This window comes from Anopheles funestus, chromosome 3RL (assembly GCF_943734845.2).
Source record: "Anopheles funestus chromosome 3RL, idAnoFuneDA-416_04, whole genome shotgun sequence".
Classification (NCBI taxonomy): domain Eukaryota; kingdom Metazoa; phylum Arthropoda; class Insecta; order Diptera; family Culicidae; genus Anopheles; species Anopheles funestus.
Genome location: NC_064599.1, coordinates 41,961,875 through 41,987,304, shown reverse-complemented (window position 1 = coordinate 41,987,304; position 25,430 = coordinate 41,961,875). Strand labels below are relative to the sequence as shown.

General features: G+C 41.3%; 2 protein-coding genes across 6 annotated transcripts; both read left to right on the top strand.

Annotated features, from left to right (window-relative positions):
- Window positions 1–4,086: 4,086 nt before the first annotated feature.
- Window positions 4,087–5,784, top strand: LOC125771888 (nucleoporin seh1). The gene is made up of 4 exons (XM_049443038.1): window positions 4,087–4,444; window positions 4,546–5,198; window positions 5,270–5,415; window positions 5,492–5,784. The coding sequence occupies exons 1-4, from the start codon at window positions 4,334–4,336 to the stop codon at window positions 5,659–5,661; spliced, it is 1,080 nt and encodes a 359-aa protein (XP_049298995.1). The 5' UTR covers window positions 4,087–4,333; the 3' UTR covers window positions 5,662–5,784.
- Window positions 5,785–5,884: 100 nt separating this feature from the next.
- Window positions 5,885–25,327, top strand: LOC125771878 (PX domain-containing protein kinase-like protein). 5 transcript variants are annotated; one of them, XM_049443010.1, is made up of 7 exons: window positions 5,885–6,973; window positions 7,453–7,594; window positions 9,932–10,075; window positions 10,170–11,027; window positions 11,099–11,412; window positions 11,538–11,847; window positions 25,235–25,327. In XM_049443010.1, exons 1-7 carry the CDS (start codon window positions 6,869–6,871, stop codon window positions 25,291–25,293), a joined length of 1,932 nt encoding a protein of 643 aa, XP_049298967.1. In that variant the 5' UTR covers window positions 5,885–6,868; the 3' UTR covers window positions 25,294–25,327. The 5 variants fall into 5 exon arrangements, with proteins under 5 accessions (XP_049298967.1, XP_049298964.1, XP_049298966.1 ...); XM_049443007.1 differs by lacking the exon at window positions 25,235–25,327 and having other exon boundaries at window positions 5,885–6,632; window positions 6,700–6,973; window positions 11,538–16,333; XM_049443009.1 differs by lacking the exon at window positions 25,235–25,327 and having other exon boundaries at window positions 11,550–16,333.
- Window positions 25,328–25,430: the final 103 nt, after the last annotated feature.

The following is a 25,430-nucleotide window of genomic DNA, read 5'->3' as shown; positions in this document are numbered from 1 at the left end:
GTGCGTTTTCTAAATGCAGCTTAACTGGCTTCAAATGCTTCTGAACTGGTTTTTATTAAACAATTTACACTACTTCCCTTTCGTTTCAACATTAGCAATGAAATCTAAATCAGAGTATGACGGCAAGACGACATATAAATGAGAACCGAACTGGAAACCATCCCGATCCCGGAGAACCCTGACAGAAAACCGGATCGATTATGCAAGGTGAATTGCAATTTGAATATGCGTGTCTAGTTTGGAATTGTTCAGCTGACATTCAATTTTCCTGGACACATTCCATTCAAAAGCAATAAGGAAAGGCAGTGCAAGAAACACTTTCGCAAGGTAAAACAGTGCATCTTAAAAGGCTATAAGCTCGACAGCGATCCAGTCGTTGATCGTATCATTCCATCATCGAAGTTTTTAGCTTATTGTTTACTGATCCATATCAACGATTACAATATTTTTACACCTTTATTCGAACCGCCATTTGTTGTACGAGCTGACTAACCAGTTGATACTGTACAAGAAAATGGACAAGAAATCGTCATTTAAAATTCACTTTAAAGTACCACCGCACGTTTACTTATATAGTTGAAGTTTTTACCCGTTTTAGGTGAAGGAGTTTTCGCTTGGCAAAACATTGAACCACTTTACGTACACACGATTTATATGCACTGACCCCGGAGGTTTATTACGGGTGTCACTTTTAACCTTACGCCACGAATCGGATTTTGCCCTCGAACGGTCAGTGAGACCGTAGACGATCGTGCAACAAATAGGAGCTTTAACTTCAAAGTACGGTAAAGTAAAGAACGACTGACAATCGTCTTTCCTACGATATGCGAATGGATTGTCCAAAAGTTTACACCCCAAAAACCGTTCAATTACCGTGTGGAAACCTCACCACACGCTAATGAAATGTACATGTTTCGATGCAAATCGTAACGGTCAATAGAAGGAACTCGATGCAAAAAAATACTTTTTTGGGTATTATCCAACTAAACTTTCCGAAATTACATATACAAATTGTAAATTACACCTAACTACACCCGCTTGACAGATGCATTCATCTATCTTGTTTAATAAATAATTCAACCCAACAAAACCATCTCAATTAAGCGGTCGTTTCCAGCTACCACACATCATCCTATCTCGCAGCTGGCCTAAGATTGCTTAGCTATGGTATTGAAAGGAACGTCTCCTATCAGCTGATTGCCATTTAGGGGTGATCGCTTTCTTCGCATACCACTACTACCGCCACTTGGAAGCAACCGCGCCAGTTTCGCACGACAAAACCTCAGGCTAGACCCAATCGAGTCTTATCGCCTGATGGCAACACACAAGCCGAAGACTAACTTTGCCTTTACCGAAGAATGTCCGCGGTCTCCGGGGAAAGGTGCATCGGAGACGGAGTACTTTAAAAATTTTATTCCCGCGGTGGCGTGATTCGTACCATCATGATAACAAGCACTATTATCTCCTTCACGGTATAACTCCCTGGCCACACAGAACCACGCACACACGCGTACAGAATCAACATTCACATTTCGGCAGACGTGAAGAAAACGGCAGACGTTGTGTACAACAATTATTTCAATTTTTGCGATTAGCTAACGTGCCGGAAGTCTCACAGAACTAGGATACATCGTTGCGATCTTATCAATGTTTATCAATCCTAAACAACGTTGAAATTGTGTGTGTGTGTTTTTTTTTTGCAAAAATATCCAAATGTTTACTAATGCTAATATTTACTAAACTTGCTCTGTAAGCACATCTCCCGAACTTACTTAACTGCTTCTGGGTCTGACTGCTGCTAGCCAAAGCGAACCTAGTCCAAAACGCTCCCGTTATGCTGCCTTTTCGTTACTTTCACGGACCACAACTGAACCGAAGTTCATGCCGGTGGCACCATTGATAGCGATGAGCTGCCCTCAGTAATCGACGAAGCAAAAACATATTCTGTCTATCGGCTTTTGGTCGGCTAGGGTGTGACACTAATACCAACGCTTACTTAATCGGCCCGTTTTGCGAAAAGGGTGGTTTTTAGTAGATGCATGTCGCTTAATCAATATCGATCAAGTTTTTGTCAATGCATTTGCTGTAATAAGCGAGGATGATTAAATTTGCTTCTTTTAATGAAAGTAAACCTTGAACATATTATTTATTTATAATTAATTATTAATTAATTAATTGAACATATTATTATTAATTATTTTTTTTTTAAATGTGTCAATTTTATCGCACTTCAGAAATGATTTTAAATATTAACGGGGTTTAGAATCTTTTACTGTTTACTTTTTATTAGTTATACATTGAATTAAAATTTTATTGAAATACTTTTATTCAACTCATTGATTTTTTAAAAACATTGGTATATTGAAGATACCCTAAACGAATAATTTATTAAAAAGACATATCAGAAGAAATATAATTAAATAAAGCGAATGTGTCAAAAATTTAATGTTTTCAAAAACAAGAACACAAATTAAGGATAATGAACTTTGTACATTAAAATGCTCAGAAAGAACACTTAGGTATCCGAAAAAGCTTTCCCACGATCATCGAACGAGAGCTTTCAGTATGGATGCATCATTCCTACGCGTTGTTGGCGCAGTTAGAAATCCACGTGCATCAAAACGAAAACAATTCCTTACCCGCCAACTAGTTACATGCACCCATCTTCCCCATCAGCCCTATTGCATCTATTGATGCACCGGGCGCGATCGAGCGTGATAAGGTGTTTATTTTTTGCTTTGTTTACTATTTACACTACCGGTAACGGATGGACCGTACGCGACGGATGAGTGACCTTGAAACGCACATACACTAGCGCGAATGGCCGAATGGCGTTGCGAAACGTTGGCCCGTGAACGAGTGTGCGTGAACTTGAGAATATGTTTGCGAGAGAGACAGAAGGAGAGAAGGAGAAGGAGAAGGAGAAAGAGAGACAGCGTGAGCGTACATCGTATGAGGGGCAATAATTTGCAACTAGCCATTATAACCCGGCACTTGGAGGTATTCGAACAAAACGCAACAAATCTTCTTACAACTCAAGCAGGCCGTTATAATGATGGGCGTTAAGAATTTTTATCTCGTATGCGAGCAATTTGTTCCGAGGCACTGTTTGCGCTATCCATTTGATGCAATCAACGTGCAAATCACCGGGGGCACGACACAACAACGTCGTTGTCCAATGTTCTCCCCCCGACACACGTCATTTCAGTTTGGCACTTTTGTATTCCCTGATGGTATGTGCGCACTAGCGAAGGATGCCCATGTCGGTTTGATCCGGTGACGCGCCGCCGAACATCACACCATCGTTCGTGATTGGTCGGTAAGGCTGGGCCCATATTAATTGGACAACTTTATGCCGTCACGGGTGGAAGCGAGCACCAACATGGGAGGACGCCTCCAACCAGAAAGAGATGCCAGGCCCCACTACTCGGCACATTCTTCACACAAGCTTCCCACTTCATCTGTTCCAAACACTAGCTAACGGTAATATACGGCATGCTATCATATGGCGGTCTGTCCTACCATCTTAGCTCGATTGTAGTCCGACACCACATTATCATCTACGGATATGTTATCACCTACGGGCCAAACAACACATACACAAGCAATAATGCACAACGCATCAACTACATACCATTTTCCATATTTCCGTGCGCTCGCTAGGGGAACAGCTTCACCGGGAAGCCTGTTTCTGCTCTTGGATAATCGATTTTCCCTGGCTTCCTGCGAGAAATCGCCACACGTTGGCGTTTCGGATTTTCCAACACCGGGGAAAACTATCACCACGTTCCGTTCAAAAGGAGACGCTACGCTCGGAACGGTGCGTAACACTGTGGCCACAGACACGACTACAGTGGGCTCAGTACGTCCAGAAAAGCCTCATTTCCACCCGTGGTCCCGTTGCAGGGCTCGATTAAAAACGTACTTTGCGTTGAGGAAGGAATTTTATTTGTTTTCCTTTTCTTGACGTTTTCCCAAACGTCAAACTGATGAAAGCGCAGCACCACGAGAGCGGCGAGTTCGTTGCCCGGAAGAGCGGCTAAATGCGTTTCACAATTTTCACCAAGAAACAGAACTTCATTCGCCCGATATTAGATGTAAAATTGTTTCTGATCCTCAAGGAATGGTTTGAACCGCAACCTACACGCCTTAATACTGTTTCTCATTGAACAATTCGACTTTATTGCTGGTACGTTTGAACGTTTGTTTATCTCTTGTTCGTTTTAACGCTAGCTGTCAAACGAACGGCTACGAACGTCAAACGCTGTCATTTGTGCCGCAATTATAATTTGCAAAACCAGCGCATCGCACATCTTGTTGAAAAGGAAAAACTATGTTTGAAACGCAAATCATCCATACCGAACACAAGGACGTAATCCATGATGTTGCCTACGATTACTACGGGCAACGCATGGCCACCTGTAGCAGTGACCAGTACGTAAAGGTGAGGGAAAAAGCGCGCGCTATCAGGTTGTTTACATCCGGACCGGGCTAGCGGCCCTTCACTTACTTCGGTGTTGTTTAATGCTTTTTCGTGTATTGTAGGTATGGGATCAAAACGAACAAGGCGTGTGGAGTGTAACGTCTAGCTGGAAATCACATTCCGGTTCGGTTTGGCGTTTGTCATGGGCACACCCGGAGTTTGGTCAGGTGCTAGCAACCAGCTCCTTCGACAGAACCGTCTCAGTTTGGGAGGAAACGGTTGGAGAAAAAACCAGCCCTGCAATGCCGCCGCTAAAGCGCTGGGTACGTCGTACCAATCTGGTTGATTCCCGTACGAGCGTGACGGATGTAAAGTTTGCGCCCAAATCGCAGGGCCTAATGCTAGCGGCATGCTCGGCTGATGGTGTTATCCGGATCTACGAAGCACCGGATATCATGAACCTCTCCCAGTGGACGCTTTCGCATGAGATTAGTGTCAAGATTCCACTAAGTTGTCTTACGTGGAATCCGTCCATGTTTCGGCTGCATCCTGCAATGATTGCTGCCGGAAGTGATGATTCGTCGCAAAGTACCGGCGGAAAGGTGTTCATATTTGAGTACAGTGAGAATGCACGGCGTTGGGCAAAAACCGAGACGATAAACTCAATTACAGAACCCGTGCATGATATAGCATTCGCACCAAACGTGGGACGCAGCTACCATATTTTGGCAGTCGCCAGTAAAGATGTTCAAATATTCAACCTCAAACCAATCCTGTAAGCGATGAGGCAACCGCGTTACGAGCTACCAAATAGATCATAAATGGTTCATTTTTATTTTCTTACAGTGATCCAACGGCGAACTCAAGACTAGAAATACAACCGGCAGCCCAGTTCGGTGATCATTACTGTACGGTATGGCGCGTAACATGGAACATCACGGGGACGATGCTAGCTTCGACTGGTGATGATGGATGTGTTCGAATGTGGAAAAGTAAGTTAAAAATTGAGCGCTAAAGCTTCCTTCGAATTGCCAAAATTTTTACTCTCTTTTTCGATCGAATTTTTAGTGAATTATTTGAAGAATTGGCGCTGTGCCGCGGTTCTTAAGGCAGAAAACTCCGAATCAGCTCCAGAAACGTCGGTAACTGCTTCGCTGAAGTCTAGTATAGTGAATGCAACAGCTAAATATTATAAGAGGGGCACAATCAGCCATCCGGGGCAAGTTCCACGACATTAGCCAATTCTCATGGAAACAATGGGCTTTGCAACGTTATACAGGATCCTCGCTTTTGCCACGCTTTGGAAAAGGATTATGTTAAATAAACGTTAATATGGGGCGAATAAATAACGTGCTCTTAAATTAACTTTTTTATTTCACAAAGTGCAATCATTTCAACAAAATTTGTTTTTTTTTGTACTAATATTTCAATTTGAACGTTTTGCTCACCCGTTCCAAGATGTTGCTGGAACGGATAGTACCGACTCACCGGTTCGGAACGATAGCTCCGAGTTGAAGCTGTACAACACTACACAGAAAAATCAATCAACATGTTGGTGTATCGTAAAACAATCGTAAAATATAGAAATCAACTGTAGTGCGTTTGTTCGGTGATGCAAAAACGGAGGGGGTCAGCCCCATAAGAATATGCATTAGGCCAAGTGCAGAAAAGGCAGTTGTTTTTGTTTTCCGTTCGTGACTGCACTGCCGTGTGCTGCTTTTCTCGTACACACTCATTTCGTGCGATTCTGCAGTGCAGGAAAAGTGCTACGGCCAGGCGGATTTGTTTTCGTCCTACGTTTGCTCGGTGTGTATGTGTGCTTCAGGTGGAATCGGAAAACGTCCAGATGCTGGAACAGGTGCAGTGTCCACGGTGTCCCGTCAATAAGTTTGCCAGCAAGCATTCCGAAATTGTGCTTTAGTGCGTCATAAGCGAAAAGCAAAGCAGTGGCCAAACCCTGTCACACGGAAGAAAAATGGAATAGCGGAGGAGGAATAGTTTTGTTCACGTCCGAATACCCGTACGAGAAGATGCGCAGGATGTGTACGATAGCAAAAGTGTACACGTGTGTATGCGCGTGTTAATGTCCCTGGGAGTGTTCCTGATGAAACACTAGATCCAATTTGCAGCAGTGCTTTCGGAGAGGGAGTACAGTTCCTTCCCGGACGGAAACAATCAGGACATTAACCCAAAGGTGTAACGGTGGAAGGTATACACAACCCCAACGCTCTTCCAGCTTCATCGAACATTGCAGTGCAGTAGTGCCATCCCCGTAGCTCTTTTTTTAGGTACACACCGTCGACGGCCCGAACAGTCCATCCGCTTACATCGACGCAGCAGTCTGAATGAGGCAAGGACCAACACGAGCGCTTTTGTGTTCTGTTTCTGTTTGCTTTCCGTGATCGGAAAAAATATCCGATTGCTGCATCACCGCCGGTCCAACAAATGGCACTATATGAGCAAACCGAAACCACAACAAAGGTTACCCTAGACGACACCGAGACCTGCTGTTGCACGATCGAAACAGCACAAACCATCAACGGGCATACGGTGAGTAGCTTGGTGTGCGTGTGTATTTGTGCGTCTTCGCTGTTGTCCCATGTCCCTTGCTGTTTCCGGTGTCGTGTGATGGTGTCCATCTCGATTGGGATCGATTGGCCACGTCGCAAAGGGTAGCGCCCTTTGCATGTAGCATGATCTCTACATGCAGCGGAAACAAAGACCCGAACGACCGATGATGATGAGTCACACCACCGCACCTAGTAGCACGCGCACACCGGAGTGCCCGAGCGGAATGGAATATCCTTACGGCTTCCGGTGGCTTTTAAGTTTCTTTTAGTCCCTCCCCTCTGGTTACACATCCGTATTCTTACGCTATCCCGTTTTTTCTGTTTCTTTTCGTCCCGACATGCTTTTGTTTTATCGGTTTTTGCCTCCACCATGTGTACTTCTTTCAACCATTCCACCAATCCTTCCATCACCAACAATATGTGTCACCCGGCAAAATGGCCAACGAACCACACACACAGGAGTACGTGTTGAGAGTACAGCGCGGACCGTACCCGGAAAACAGCTGGCGCATTCTCCGGCGCTACAATGATTTTGCTTCGCTCAACAAGTGTTTGCAAATTTCAGGGATCGATTTATCATTCCCCGGCAAGAAGCTAATTGGTAAGTGGTGGGGTTATAAGTTACTTGGAAAGTGCACTTGAAGGGCGCAAGGTACGTTTTTCAAGGGAGAAATTTTACAATCAATCCGTCCTCTGTCCTACCTCTCCCAGTTTAAATATCCTTTGAATAGGCGGACTTAAAATGTTCATGTTCAAGTGTGTTAATTTTTCTATTTTATTGTAGTCGAACCCATTGCAAGGGAATCTAGAGATGAAGTCGATTCATAGAGCGAGAGTGATCGAATGAAAATACAAAATAAAATTCATATTTTTACAAAACTGCACCTATATCACCCACACACCCAAAACATCGTACAAAAACAGCAGCAACATACTGGTAAACCAGGTTGTAAACTGGGCCTGTAGAAATAAAAAGCTGCCTGGCGCCAGTTGGAAATAGTAATAACGTAAAAAGCGTACGCTAGGAAAGGATGGTTCGATGTATGGCAGAGAGGAAGGTGTGAACACGCACTACACGAAAGCGCTGGCAAGAAGTCCGGTTCCGATCGATAGATGTTTTTGTTTTACACATTACACCCCATGTTTCTCCTGTTCGCTTCGTTGTCGTCGGACGTAAATATCCTTAGTGACTGGGAGGCAGTTTGCTATTTGCTGTTCCATGCACACCGCCCTCATGCGTCGTCATCTTCCGGTTTTCGGTCATGGCACATGGTATGTCTGTGCTGTGCTACTGCTCTCTAATGCATCCATTTCCCTTTTTTCGGTGTAGGATGGATGATGCTTGATTAAGGGTGTGTGGTGATGTTGTATATGTGTACCATGTTTCAGACGTCCTTGCGTACAGTGCGTGACGCATGTGTAAGAACTATTGTTCTACACTTATTTAGTACGTTTGTTTAAGTATGTTTAAGTGCATTAAATCCTTGTAGTTTTGCAGAAAAGTAATGTAGATACAACCAAAGAAATAATCGAAGTTGTTCGACTTTTTACGGGTTCTTAAACCACTTTCGCAAAATTGTATTCCAAAATAAGCAAAATATTTGGATGCCACATTAATTAACACCAAAAAACATAATCGATCGAAGCCTTGGAAAAACAGAACGGAATCAACCCATTTCCTAAACGGAAGATGACTAGGGATGTTAAATGGATCAAATACGACAATACTTTAATTACTTTAATAATTGGTTAAGTTTTACACCCATTGCCTACTACTGCTCGTACACTTTTATTTTTTTAGTTTTGTTTTATAGATCTTGGGCCAAAAATCCTTTTTTACGATTAAATTAGAAGTGTGCTTAAAAAATCAGAACCGTACCGTTCGTTCAGTTGATTGCAAAGAACGAACGACCTACGTTCATTTGATAAAGGTACAATAGTTCTTCAGTTCACAGTAGGTCGTTCAATCAACGAGCGACCTATCCGTCGAATTTAAGAACGTCCGGTTCTACTAGGTCGTTCTTCTCGCCAGTTCTTCAGTTAAACAGTTTAAAATAGGTCCGCGATTCACGTTCAGTTCATCTAATTGAAAGAACTGGTTCGTTCATGTTCATGAGAAAGAACCGAATTGCCCAAGCCTAGATTAAATGTACATATGTTGTTTTGCAACTATGTTTTGCTGTATGTTGTTTTGTACTAGGGTTTAGGCATTTCAATCATTTTTGACGGAAAGCGGTAAATTCTGCCAATTGGAAAAACTCAGTTTTTACGTTGTTCCGCAGACAGTCTAGTAAACATTTTTGATTCGCACTTTTGAATGTTTCTCAACTTCAAATGGAAACGTTTCCCATTTGAGACAGTACTTAACCTTTCAAAATCCCAACAATAACAGTTTTTCTTACTTCTGAATGTAAAATTGTTAAATTTGTTCACAAGCTGTAATAGATGATCTTTCTATTTATTAACCAATAGCACGCACTGTACGAGCACGTTAGCAACCAACAAACCGTGTGTAGCATTGTAGGCGAGTCGCCACTATAGAAGGACACGTTTTGAACAATGTTACTATTTTTTCCTTGCAACGCCTCCATTATGAGTTGCCTGTGTTATTCCCACTAACCGGATCCGGTGTATATCGTTCTGTTCAATACCAGTGCGGACCACTCTCACTCTTGCGCTTCACGATACCGCACCATGGCCGTCCTGTCCCCAATGCCCAGAAGTCTAGTTTGCCACCATGTGGCTACAAGAGTTTCATTAGAGATACGGTTTTAATCGGATCACATTTTCTCTATCTCTTTTCTTTACTTTCTTTCATTTCACCTTGTCGCTGTTTCGCATCCCTTCCTGCTTCCGGTCCTTAATTTACTACCTTTCCCCATGCATCGTTCCCTCCTTCCAATTTGGCTTCCTGTCCTTTTTGACTTTCCTGCTGTAGGTAATATGCGCCCAGATTTCATTGCTGAACGGTTGAACGCATTACAGGAGTATATAAATCAGGTACTAATGAATCCCATTTTGGCATCATCGTTACCAACCAAAAAGTTCATCGATCCAGACAGTTACTCGACGCCGTTCCATGGTAAGTACGCGATAGGAGTGGGCTCTGTCGGTTTCCCGCAAGTAATGTCTAAACCAGTGGTTAATGTTTTCCTTTCGGTACCTCATTTCGATAGATTTGGCCCTGCAGTATGCGTCGATGAGCTTGCGCACCGATGGCGTCTACACGCTGGGACAATCGCTCGGTCCGATCGGGTGGCGTTTGCGTAAGCATTACTTCAAAGTGGTGCATAAACCGCAGGGAAACAAACATTCGCCGGGTCATTCGACGACTAAGCACCATCTGATCAAGTCGAGCTCGCAGTCGCATGGCAAGCAGCACACGACGCAGGTTTGCGTGACTACCTCGACCGAGAAGGACTACAACAGCAGTACAAGGGACCACAGCGGGCGCGATGACCTCATCTTGAGCTGGACCGAGTTCGGTCCCGATCGGTACATTGACGAAAAGGATATCCATACGGTGTTGAAAAACTTCGGCGGTGTGCAGCATCCATACATTGTACCGATCGAGCATATCGCTTCGAACGATAGTGGCGCACTAGTGATACGGAAGTTCTACAAGCAGGGCAGCCTGAAGGATGTGCTCTGCTCCGCTAGCCCGTGCAATCCGTTCCTATCGAAGTACGGCAGCCCGAAAGGGCGGACGCCGCTACCGCTGAAAGATTTAGCATTGTATGCACGACAAATCCTAGAAGCGATTCGCTTCCTTCACTCGAAGGGTATGGCGTGCGGGCATGTACACTGTGGCAACGTCATCGTGGTCGATGGTATTGCGAAGCTGATGGATGTGGAGAATTTCATCTTTGGCGTACCTTCTTTCTATCGGCCGTTTTTCGTACAGCACAGTAAAATAAACACGTGCGAAGCGATCGACGTGTACGGTTTCGGTCACCTGCTGTACGAGATGTGCATGGGCTATCCATTGCAGGACTCTTACGCACGCCAGATTAGTGACTGTCCGGATAGTTTAAGTAAGTTAACGTCGTAGTAGTCAACTGTTGTTGGTTGTTTTAATCTGAATCGTTTGTTTGTCCTTTCGTAGAATCATTGTTGGAATCGATTTTATCGAAAGATGCCTGCAAGTCGTCGCTTCCTACACTGGATCAACTGACAACACATCCGTTCTTCGGCGAGTATGCTGGGCATTTTAATGATTTGTACGCGACAACTATTGCTGTTCAAAAGCCGCATCTAAAGTTCTCTACCAGCGCCAAAGAGCAGCTAAAGTTGGCAGTTCAAAAGACTGAGAATCGTGTCCGCGAGGAACAGCGCTCCGTGAAGAACCAGAAGCGTTTGGTTAGGGTACAGGAGATGATGACGTCGGAAGAGGAGAAGAAAAAAATCAAACAGAAGGCTGTGAGTAATGTGTACCGATTGTGCTAGGCAATCTATTACCGTACCATACCTTATTGATTGCATTCTGTTCTCTACTCTAATATCTCGATGTGTGCTTTTACATTTTAATTGATACTTCACAATAGAAACATGAGCAGAAGCAGGCAAAGCTACGTGCACAAAATTCTCTGCAACTGAATAACGGTCCGCCAACTACGGCATCGTCCGGTATGACCGCCACGGTGCATCTATCCAGCTCGACTGGAGGGATCGTGAAATCTGACAGCGCAAACAGCATTACCTCACCGCAGGATGCATTGATGTCACCGCCACCGCATGCCACGGACAGCGGTGGTAGTTGTTCCCCTCAGCCACCACCATCGGCACCACCAATTCCGGGGCCTGCCTCATCCTTACCGCTTTTTCCACCCGATGCCGGCGGTTCCAGCGCTTCAGGTAAGCTTGCGAAGTCAATTTCCGGCGACGAGTCTACCGGTGGTAGTGGTAACCGCAGCGCACTGCTTCAATCGATTTGTAATTTTAACAAAAGCGGACTGAAAAAGATCAGTCCGGGTGAAGCCGGAAAATAAAAGCAAAGTGTATAATGCACTGCTGCTGCTATGAATTGTCCATCGCAATCGATTATCCGTCGATGCTGCTGCATTCTCACTGCAAAAGGAAAAGCCTGTTGTTAGCAAACCAAGCGACATACACTAGCATCTAAGCATTCTTTTAAACGCTGAATTGTTGTCCTGTTTCTGTGTTTTGTGGTACAGGAAGCTGTACCACTGACTGAAGAAATAAGAAGAACCGATCTTCGCACCTGAGCAGTTTGCGGAACAGCAACTGCAACTAAGCAAACGCATCACGCATCAATGCTGCATCATTGAATCAAACCGGTGAACGGCTTTCGTAAAACACAGGATGAGCACGATTTTTGGACCAATTTTTCATAACATTAGTAGCAAAATCAAATCCAAAACATAAATAAATAAATAAATAACACATACTTAACAAATCATAGGTCGATCATAAACGCAAAGCAACAAAAGGAGAAACAAAGTAAAGCATAAGCTGACCTGACCGATGGGATAAATCATGTAGCCAAATTGTAGGAGATATAGCAAGCAAACGAATGTAGACTAGACCTGCGTGGTGGTGAAATAAAGGAAAAGAAAAGCGAACGAACATACTAACTTTGTGTTTCCTTTGGAAACCTAACCATCTTTATAAGTAAGATATTGTTGCATATTAGAGCAGTTACTTGAGGGACGATTATGGGTACAGTACAGTTTCAAGGTTTAGGTTGAATGTTTAGGAAAACGATTATTTTTATTCCTGTTTATGTTCCTTTGAGTTAGCATGTACATATTGTGTTAGTTATTTATTTCGTTTAGTTTAGTTAGACGTTTGTGGTGTGTTTAAACAGTAGAGACTTTGTTCCATGAGAAACGCTATTTTGGTTTGAAGAAACCTACATCCTTTATTTCATTTGTTTTAAACGTTGCACAAGTATTTTATTAACTTGAATTTTGTTATGCGTTATGATTAAACTTAAAAATGATTTTTTAAAAATTCGACTGAGGTCACAGATACTAAAGACAAAATTAAGGAAATGAATTTGAATTATGTTATCCAAAGCCAAATATTTAGCCATAGTTTAGAAAAGCCAAATGCGGAAAAACTATGAGTGTAGTCTTAATTTGAATGAAAAGAACTAGGAAAACGTAAACGAGTGCTTATGCGTATGAATGGAATGGAACCTCATTTAATATTTAAAGGAATTGTTAAACATGTACCATTCCATACGAAGGGATTGCATTATAAAATGGAACCATTAAAATGAACAAAAACACATTATTCTAGATTGGTTGGGCTATATCAGTACAGATATAAACTTAGCACGAGGGATTGATGTTCTGTACTGGCCGACAAACTAACCCACAAAGTCGGTACCTTCTCTCTTCGACCTAGTGTACGTTCCATAAACTCTGCTAATTATAGTAATATGAGTTGAAAGTTTTTATGCACTTACCATAGGTGACTTATTGCATTCTATTGCTTTCCATATATAGTAATGTGTACTATATCATTCTGCAGTTTGCAAAATGTCTGTCACCCAATCCCTTACACATCTGCCTTTCGCTGACGCTATTTGATGGAAAAAGAAATTCGAATGAATATGAACTTTGCCTAACGTTTTCAAATGTATCACTAATGGAGATTTGTTGTGATATTGTGTCACCGTATCGCTTACGGAATCGCGTGTTATATTGTGTCAATGGTATCATACTTCCAAAACGATATGTGTAAATTTTAATCATAACTATGCTTGAAGTGAGTAGCGTAATATGAATGAAATGTGATATGAGTTTGTTTTTAAAGCTATTACAATTTGTTGACAAATTTGTTTTCTTCCATTACCGACAGTATGAGTTTCATAGTAAAAGATTGGTTGACATTAATGAGCTAAGCTTATATGCTGCGACTAATCGTTGCGCATTGGAAAGATTTCGTCTAAAATTGTCAACAGCTGGAAACATTTCCTGAGTTAACGCAAGGTGCATGGATACCGTCATTATTTATGAATTGTAGATGTATGTATACCTAAATATACTTATATAGATATCATTAGCGTCCGTTGCAATTGCCGACAAGAATAAAATATACATTGTTCGCTGATGGAAATGATCTTATGAGCAAACCACACACATACACACAGTATCACTAATCGACGAAACAAGCAAGAGAACATCATTAAGCAAATCCGACAACTAGGCTTTTTAAATATTACGAGCAACTGTTTGAACCGTGACGAAGCATGAATATGAAATAAAGTGTAGTGTAGCAGACTGGCAACAGCGACTATTCATGCATTCGTGTGGTAAACTTGTGGTAAAAATGCTACCATCGCGTACCGTACCGTATAGATGTTGTACTTGCATCTGAGGCTTTATCTTAAGTATACTACTAATTTTTGACAACACTAAACGAACCGGAACGATACGTGATCGTTAGTGAGATAGAAATGAGGGCAACCATTGCTGATCTAAAGCAAACACTAACTAGAGTGTTTTGCTGGAACGAGGGACAATTTCTAGATGGCGCTTTAAAAGCCATCATTGGAAATGTAGCTGTAAGATAAGATATGCGATAAATCAGCAAACTAAAAATATATGTTTAGTGCCATAATGTTCTAGATAAAACAAAAATACTAAAATGAAACATAACACAAAGATTAAATGGTTCGCTGATGGCGCGATACAGCAGTATAAAAATAACAAAACAAACGCACACAGAGAGAGGGCATGTTGAAGAGCTTTTCGCCAAAGGAAACGAAGCGAAAGGAATATCGGATAGAAACGGCTTGGCCGTCCTTATTTGTAATGAAACCAAAACTGACCGGACATCTGTATCGACTTGAGAGACAAAACAATCGTAAGAGTTGACGGACCGTTTGTGGTAACGATAGACACAAATATCACCCGTATTAGTCCACGTGGAAGTATTTTACTGTTGAGACGTTAAAATGAGAATCTTCTACACGTTATTATACATACTTATACATATATACATAAATATATATATATTTACTAAAAGCAGTAAAAGCAAAGAAAAACATCTGAAGACAGATAAACAAAATCAAGAAAAAACTGTATTTCTTACTATAATTGTGATTTATGTGGAAAAAAGTGTATCCTGATATATCTCCCTTTTATAACAATATTATACAATCATAAAGCGAAGCGAACGGTGGACAGTGCGGGACCGAGAGCACATCCGTGGAATGTATTGGTGGCAAACGGCGGAAGCGCTTGCTGGTGCCGTTGGTGTGCCAGTTAGGTACGCTTTTGAAACCATGGAACAAAACAGTAACGAAGGAAATTATTCATATTAACTGTGTCGTGAGTAAACTATGCTGAACTAAAAACAAATTAAATTAACAAAAACAAAAAAAAACACTTAAATGTAAACATTCCGTAATGCAAGTAATATAACAAGCAAGAGATCAAAACGCAAAACCACTATCCTAAATGAAGATGTACCGTAGCTGAAGAGGGAATAAATTTTAACATAAATTTAAAGGAAAGTTTCTAAACACAAAACTCCTGCTGTGGTTGAGCCGAACAGAGAAATAAAGTATTTAACAACGTGCTAACTAGAAAACGACGACTTGGTGGTGCATTATCATAATATTACTTTAGATAACTTTGTTATATTTTGAGCTGTCCATTCGTTTGGAATCTGTTTAATGTGCGTTAAACATGTAAGGAAGTGGTACTGAAATTGTCTTCATAATCATTTTCCTTTTAGTTGCAATTATATTTGTTTAAATATAAATCAGAATAAAAAAAAATATTATCGTTGCTCTGTTGTGGTACCGGTTTCTTGCCATTAGTATTAGCAAATTTTAACACATCCTGTGCATGCTAACCTGCATTGTGCTCGTACATTTTGTGCATTAGTGTAACACGGAACAAAGGAACAAAAGTTAAACAAAACTTAATGTAGTGCAAGAGTAGCAAAACAAACAACAAATCAATCAAGGCACAAACAAAATAGCGTCCAGAAAGAAGCATAATTCTTCTCTAGCGCGATACCGAAACAAAACGAAATACAATAGAAATCATAACAGCACTAGTAATCGGAAAGATGCATTGCTCGTCGTCATACTCGTACATTGTCGTAGTTAAACATCTTATCAACTTTTGTCATACATTTGGATCAGTCGTCCGTCTGGTATACTGAATCATACATGAAAAAGGATGCAACAGAAATCCATGAAGAAGTATTGCTTCCTACTAACGCAGCAAACCACCAAACACGGAAACCAAACAAGAAAGTAAGACAAAACTATCGTAAAACTCTTAAAACATCTTTCTATTACAACCAATCAAAACGGATAAATAAAGAACCTGTCTTCATTGGAGTAAATTGTGAACCATTTAGTGTGATGTGTTTGGTTGTGTTCTTTGTTCTTCTTAATTGTGTCGTATTTGATTGGATGTGTTACGTGTTAGAATCTAACACGTGTCTAACGGGTTCGGTATATTTCTTCCATCCCCTTTTTTAAACACAGCCTGAGGCTTGCGAGGTTTATAAATATTTGATCATTTAGTTTATATTTTTGCTGTTGTAGTTCATATTTATTTGAATGTAATTTTCATGCATTCTTAATTTAGTACATCATTTCATCATAGTAGAATATCGCTGTTTGTTTCTATCTTAAGCAGAATCTGAATATGAAATATTATTTAAAATCTCAACATGTTTATAATATGTTAAATAAGTTCAACGTTTGAAAATGCGAAGGTTAGTTATTACGCGCAGTATGAGTAATGCTTTTGTTAATTTTCGGATGCGGTGAATACTTATCTTCAACTATCTATCTTTTTGCGACGTTAAAATCCTAGTGTATTTTCGCACGGTCCAAAAGCTAATGCGACCGTCCTTCTTTATCCCCACGCATGCACTCTCGGCACGTTCCTGATTCCTGCCCATATAAGGTCAAATTTTTGCCTCCAATCCACGCACTCTTTTCTTTTAAGAGAGGATCATTACACTCGCGCCCTCTAGTGGCTACTAGCTGCGATCTCTCTCTTACTCTCTTGGCCCTATTCCATCGGATGAACTAACCTACTCCTCCTACAGGACTGTCGAACCCTTATTGCTGACTTAACAAGAAAACATACGAATCGTGAGGTGATCTCATGTCGAAATAATGATGGGGATCAGTTACCACAGAGGACCTCTCGTGTTGGCCTTAGTATTTTGATGAATTGTTTAGTGATCAGTTCAGTTTCCAGATATGTTAATATATAAACGAATTATTAATGAGGTATGGGATAGTGGACCGATGGCTTGTGATTGGAATCTTGGCATCTCCTGTCATCTACTCCATATTCAAGAAGGGAGACAAATTAGATTGCAGCAATTACCGGGCTATTATGGCGTGAAATACCTTCTACAAGATATTTTCCTTGATTCTACAATATTTTACAAGATCCTGATACTACAAGATCGACTTGTCTCATTCGTAGAACAGATAGTTATAAACTATCAGATGAAATTTTAAAACGGAAAATCAACCACATACGAGATCTTTACCATGAGAAGATGGCGGAGCAAGGAGCTTTACTCCTTGCATCTCTTCTTTGATTTCAAGACCGCATATGATTGCATACCCAGGGTAAGACGCCTTTGAGGTCTTTTGGAATCCCTAATAGTCCCAGCAGTTACATACGGTTCTGCGACATTCACTCTATTCATAGGTGACAAAAGGTGCTCAGAAGAATTATTGGCTTTTTAATTATTGCAGAGCAATTGGAGAACTCAATGACTATCGCAGAACAAATAAGATTCTAATCTGGTGATCAATCAATCCCCTGAAGTCTTGTTAGGTAGTCCACATGACCAGTAGAGACGTTTATGTTGAATATTTTTTCTAGCCTTTTAAATTTTAATGTAAAAAGTATAAAAAGATTCCTTTTGTATATAATTGAAACAACAACAAACAAAAAAGTCGTAAAAAACGGAGAAAAAATACATAAAACTTATGCGTTTGTATGTTTTATTGTAGTGCTCATATTGTCCAACAACGGTAAAACAATGATATGTTATTGCTCATAATGTGTATGTATATAGGTCAAACTGCTTAACCCCTTTTGTCACCCCATAACACTCTTGACTGTGGTTGTCTACGGATCGATTAGTTTGCGAGCATAACAATTATGTCAAGCCAACAACATCATTACCATCGGCGGTGGAAATCAATTTAAGATAAACTTTCAACCCACTGACCACAACGCAGGTTCAGAGGCGTGGAAGTGTGGATATAAAGGGATAAAAACAAACACTACAAACACCACCACGTCCATCCGCTATCCGTTGCATACGGCTCACAATACAAACACTTCCCCATTAATGTCTTTATTCATTCGTCGATCCTCACCGGACGATGGTTGGCTGGGTCCGGTCCGGTCTGACAGTGTGGTCGGTTTTGACAGGCGGTCGTACGAAAAAAGGGTTTTCATTCCTACTCCACACAAAAAAAAACCCGCCCGGAGGGTCCTCGATACCAGTGGATGCAGCGTCCTTTTCGGCCCGTCTCAAGTGTCCTTTACGTTACGCCTGACGCCGCCACCACAGACACAATGGCGAACTGTAGAAAACCATAACTCCCGTCGCAACCGTGGTTCAAGCCATGCCTGACCGCTGAAGTGCTCGCATCTGGACAAACAATAAACAAATTCATTAACCCCACCGTGATTACTTATTACACTCTCCGGACCGGCGCGGGATAGGGTTTTACGTACGGCAGAAATTCCATGATCCATGTTTAACTCGTTCCAACTCCCAGGGTTTTTGGGGCAGGCTTTTTCGCTTCGGGTCGAAGGATATAGCGTGCCGTTGCGGGTTCATACACGGTTATGGAATGGCAACGATGGATGAGGGATCGGTAAACGCAGACGAAAGTTGTTTGCTCTTTCATAAAGCCCTCCCGACATAAAGACAATGTTTTGACGATGGGGTTCGTGCGGTAGATTTATCAGCAAAGCCGGCAGACGTGTCGGTGTGTATGTTCCCGATGAAACACGACCAGGAGTTTTTGGTATCTCTCTCTCTAATGAGCACGAAGGGGCAACGTTGAGTTTCATGTAATGGATGAGTTGATACGTTGTATCGCTGAATAAAATCGTCCTCCTACAGGTGTAATGTAGGCGAGGCGCTTAAGCAAGACATGACATCCGCGACATGTGAACGCTAAATGGGCAATGTTTAAATATTTCATTGTATTACCACACGGTGGTGGAACGAATCGAAAGGACATTGTGTTAACGACGAACAATGGAGCTAAACGACCATTTTATAGGGTTGAAATGAATCAATTTACAGCAGAACATTGGAGATTTTTTTTAAACAAATTGACAGTAAAGGGTGTACAATTTATAATTAAATACCATACATGTTTAGTTTATGGACAGTAAATTAGTCATTTGAGTTTATTTCGGAAAGGTTTATTAACATACGGGCCTTTGTTTCAGCAGTAGAAGAAAACTAAGAACGTTGAATAAAATACTTCATTTATCGATAGAATGAAATAAATTATGCATGCTAATTTCACTCAAGGATGCAATAAAACAACATTATACAATTTTAAGCTAATTTACTTTTCCATTATTATGTTTCCTCACATCTTTCGCTATGCGCAGTTAACGATCACCCTATAAAGAGCTGTGCATAGGTTCAATGTTTTAATTAATTTTCGTTCCACTGCTTTTTATGTGAACCATGATGGTTGACAGTGCCATCCACCATTCACCAAAAACTGCCAGCGGTGGTTAGATTGAAACAACATTTTTGTATTATTCAGATCACCGACAAAAAGCACAATAATCCATCCAGAGTACAGGGAGAGAAACGTAACCCCAATGCAAGGGTTTTGGAGCGCTACAGAACAAACGGTACGTTGGAAAGATCCAACTAAAAAAAGGATTATGGTCGCGAACGTGAATAACGTATCTCCCGGGTGGTGTGTTTTGCTAGCACAAGACCACTCACAACGGGAGTATTTTTTCCTCTCCCAGCTTTTACACAACCATCCTTTAGTAGGGTAGCACTATATGAATGATACAAAAAAGCGAGTAATAGAACGAATTACATGACGGCTAATGAGTTGTTTCATCGCCCACTCTAGAACACGTTGGTCATGATGTACGAAAGAAGGGTTTGTACTGCCAGATGAAAGGGATGTCCGGTTAGCATGACTGTGAGGTTGGCCGTAACCGCAGGTATGATGATAAAGCTATAATAAGAACGAAACTCTTCAAAAGTGCAATTCATACGTATTAAATCGCTATTACGTGGTAGTGGAATATGTGGTTTACTAAAACGATTTCAGATAATTAATTTTATATTAAATATTATCTTTTTTTTTTCTTATGTCTGAACGTACAATTTGATATCTTAATATTTAAGTTTTATTTCAACAAAAACTACATTTTATTACTGTGCATGTTGAAAAAAAAAATAGTTAGCTCATATGGAAAATCATATGAAGAATATTAACAGCTTTGTTTGAAAAGTTATTAAATTTTAGTTTACTTTGCTTCCTTATTCAATTTCTTCTTAAAATAAAACATAAAAACATGCTTATTAATATAACTAAATTTCGTACAAAAATTCATTTCGATTCATTGTTTTGTTTTTCCTTTTTTCAATTGTTTTATGTGATATGAATGGTAATTTGACGAACTTTTCGAAAACAACGAAAGAACATCCGATGAATAGTATTTTTTAGCATTACTTTTCACTGGTGTCCTTCTCGTCTCGTCTGTATCGAGCATTGACCGGTACGACAAGACACTCATTAGATTGCATCGTTTATTATGCTGCCCATTAGTTTTTGTGCGTGGTGATGAAATTTGGGGATAAAGGAATAGAAAAAAACCACCTCCCGAACACACTGACCTTACCGAACGAGTGTCGTTCGTTGGGCTTTTTTTGTAGTATGGTTTTGCCGTTGAATGCTAAACGGTCGTCCAGACGGCAAGTCCATTCTGTACCTTTCGAAGTTGAGCACACATCCTTCCGCCCGATCCTGTCTGCTAGTCCGGTGCTGGAAACATCAACTTGCACGTAGCAGTCTTTTGTCTCGAGCAGTAAATTATGGTGTCCGGCTTTAGTTTCATCCTTTACCGAAAAGGATCACTCTCCATTCATTTCATAACGATGAATATCTAATGGAGTCTGTCAGTGACGTGCTTCTCTAGGTTAAACAAAAAATAGTCGTCGGTATTAATAATGGCATAAAAAACAATAGAATGAGTATTTAGGGAGGGAGAAAACTGACTTTCCTGTTATGATGAGAAGGACTTCATTTTGATCAAACGACAAATGACACCGGCACATTGTTTTGGGATGGTGTGTGGTAAATGGGGAAGAATTAAATTTGGTTCTAATACCCCAAGTCCGTGTCAATTCGTGAGGACTGGGGTGAGAGAAATGACATTGACGATCGTTACATTGCAGCTGACGGGGAATAAAATGGGTTTGTTATGATGTTTGAAAGGGTTACATTGCGCTTGCTAGGAACCTAGGTGAGCGTTTTGATTGATTTTCCGCTGCTAAACGAAAGGAAAATGGTAATTTGCACGCATTTCAGTGCAAAATATAATAACCAAACTTGATTGTGCAACGTCAGTCAAAGACTTTTTTTCAATTTTTATATTTTTAGTTTTCTTTTTCTTTTTGGCTTAACGACCTCTAAGGGCACGCCGGCCATTTCTGGCTTACAAGTCATATTTTTACCACATAGCCGTATAGTCAGTCCTTGCTACGGGAGGACGCGTTCCGGATGGGATTTGATACCCGGTTCTATCGTGTGGAACACTAACGTGTGGAGATGAAAGTAAAAATAATCGTTTCCTGCATTAATTTTGCCGTACCATTTGCTAATATTGGTTCGCTAAACACGTACAATGTGTGTTGAGTCTCATTTCTGAGAAAATTACTCGAATTACCGAAGGGAGTAAACATAGATTATTGGTGAAAAAGTAGATACATTACATTCATTCATAATTCTCAGAATATTAACCAATTCATATTAATATGTATCGCACCGAGATGAAAATAATGTAATTATGGAATTAAATGAATAACAATTGCAACGAAATTAAATAGTTCAACGCGGTCCTCACGTAAAAGACTAGGCGTCTCCATTGATGCACCAATTACCACAGTATATATGTGGAACAGGTAAACTGAGGCGTTTCATTTTATCAAAATCACTATAACATCGTAATCAAACACACTTTCGTAATTTTCCACTAAAATAAAAAGACATTTTCTCTTCCATATAAACTTACTAAATTAAGCTATTGCGATACAATTTGAATGACGCTAAACTTCATCTACGAGAAAAGGGCGGCCTACAACAGATGTGCTTCCTGCTATCCAGCACTGTCGTTTACTGCTGTTATTTTCTCTACTCACAACCATCATGCTGGGAACTAAAGCAACGAATAACTTTCGTCCGACGATCACCTTACAGAGAAGCATCCCATAGACAGTTTCGTTTATCGATCAAACAAGTGTTGTTTATTTTCAGATCTCTTACTAACCTCTGCCGTACGTTTAGCCTTCTCCTCTTTCCCTCTCATGGTGCTGAATTACTGCTCCTAGGGAGAAAGAGACACTTGCAGAAAAACAACTCCCAAATGGGTTTCTTTTGTACTGCGTTTGTGGTAGCAAAGTGAAGCCTTCATGCAAAACGTAGCCCCACACAGGAACGGTAGCAGTGACAGTAAATGAGGTCTTCTCCCCTTTTTTCACCCCAAGAAAGAGTCGAGGAAGCAGCAAAGCGACCACGATTGCTCGATTAATTGGAACATCTAACGATGGAACTTTTTGCGTTGTGTAGCAGAACCCAGGGCGCGTGTTTATGCAAGGCGGCAGAACGATTAAGTAAGTTGTACCCATAATACCGATGTCTGGCGGTGGGTTCAGCTTTGCCCTCATAAGGATGGAACCCATTCCCGTCGAAATGAAACCCGAAAGCGCCCGTAGCATGTTCGCCTTATGTACATGACTTGCTGGTAATGTCGTACTTTTATCTGTGCGTCTTTAACGTAAATGAGTTTTCGTTTGTTTAGGGGAACCTTGACGGGTGTGCTACCCGTGAAGCTTGGGGCACGGTTTGAGAGTTTTAGAGTTTCCAGCCCTTCACTTCAAGGTCAACCGTTGACATGGTGTCGCCACGGGGTGCACACTCGATGTCATAACTTTCCGCTTAATATGACAGCGAAGGGTTATTAGGTTTGGCTTCTTGCACGGATCGCTGCCCGTTATTGTGTTCTTTCACCTTTTCAGCCGAACGTTTCCCGCACTTGCAAGACACACATACACGTACAATTCGATTGCTGACGCACAGTGGAAGCATTTGTTGGCTGGGGTAATCAAAAATGGATGCGCGTTCGGGATGGCTTTAAAGGTGAACAATTAAACCGAGTAAGTTCTTTAACCGCCCGGACCGATTGTGAACCGACGTCTTTTGACAGTTTGTTGTATAACTGATTTAGTTTATCTTAAAAAACTGACGTACAAAAATAAGACAATAATGACGCTTATAAGGCGCCTAACAATGGCGCCTAAAATGCTAATATAAAAATTGTTTTGTTTGTTTAATTAAATTACATTAAAAACGATTCAGAAAATGTTCAATATCTCATATTTTTTAAATTTAATATTTAGAAAATACTATACAATATTAAATATATAATCTCTCAAGAACAATACGCCCGAATATAATGTTTGGTAAAAGAGAAAGGTAAATTTAAACATATTTTCATATTGAAACAAAGTTTTATTAATTTTATTAATTTTATTTTATTATTATTAAAAACGGCGGCCGTCCACACGGCAGGGACCGGGTTCAAATCCCATCCGGACCGTCTCCCGTAGCATGGACTGACTATCCTGCTACGTGGTAAAATAAGTCTTGATACGGCCAGGCCGTTCTAACCGAGCAAAAAAAAAAAGTTTTATTACGCAAAATTGATTCAGTTTTTTATGTAAAAGAGGAATCAATTGGGGAGTTAAAATGGCATTAAACAATTAGTTAACAATAATTTTAACAAACTAATTACGGACGTTAAAAGTATGTATAAAAGATAAACTCAAAAAATCTAAAAGTATAAAAATGAGCTCAGAATATTTGGAAAAATCATTTATAAAACTTATTTCTTCTAGTTTCCGTTTTTACCCATATAAACTATGACTTCAGCCCAACGGTGCCATTGATGCCACATTGGATGGGACCAATTTTTCTCCCAACCAACAGCCAACAAACATCCATTCCGCCTGACACACATTTTGGCGTGCAGTTTAGTTTTTCGAAGCGTTCGTTTGATGTTTAGCTCCCGCTTTTCCCTCGGAACAACGGATAGAGGCACTTATTGTCGCGAGCACGAACTACCGAACCGAACAATATCGGACGGGATTGTGCGGGAACGTTTGGAGCGCCCAAGCTTGTTGTGAACAGGCCTGAAAGGGGTTGTGATGTGGCAATGGACGTGGAAAACAAACTCTCTTCCATCAAAAGCAAATCGTGCCGCTTCCAACTGTACGGGAAACTAACGAGCGTTCTCAAAAGCGTGCTCAAAATCCTTCCTTTTTTTTTGGTTCAGGACAAGCAACGGTAGCTTGTCCTTCCTGTCCTGCGGTCCTTCGTGCCCCACATCGCGACTAAACTATTTGCTGAAATCGATGCCCCCGACGTGGAATCGAAAGTCGACTGCCGAGTCGGGTCGACCATTAGGTGCTGTGACGTTCGGTTCGCTGGCAGCGGGATCAACGGCAACGATCTTCCGGGCGGGTCCCCGGAGACGATTTGATAATGGAGGTAATTCGTTCTGTTGATAGTTAGTTGATAGAACACGGTGTCCACGGACGGGTGACTTCGTTTGGTGGTGTGCGTCATTCCGCTTCCTGGTCGTGTAGCGTAATATTAAATGTTTGTCCTGGTTTGCTGGTAGTTTTTGTACCCCCTGTCACCCTTATTTTTTTTTTGCTCCCTTCTTGTATGTGCTGCCCTATCCGTGTGTGACCGTGCTGGTTTTGCTTCCGTGTATCTTCGCTAAACTGACACTGATTAAAACTTTTCTCCCCTTTCATGCTTTGCATCCATTTCGGGCGCTTTGATGGTGACTGGCACGCCACCCGGTTGACCGAACGGTTGGGCAAACTTTTTGTCACGTCATCGTCCTGCGTCCTGCGTCCTGCTCGCACACTGCGAATGCCCTTTTTTAACACGCTGGTGACTTAATTAACTTGGGCCCAGAAGCAGCAGCAACAGCAGCCATCGTCTCAACAGCAACAGCCAGTACAAATGTCTTCCAATAATCCGCAGTCGGGTGGAAGTCCCAGTGGAGGGGCGGGTAAAACGGGGACAAGTGCTCCCCCGTCCGTACCACCAACGACACGGAAGAAAACGGGCAAGTTCCTTGGCTCGGCACTGAGCATCACCAATCGGTACCGGG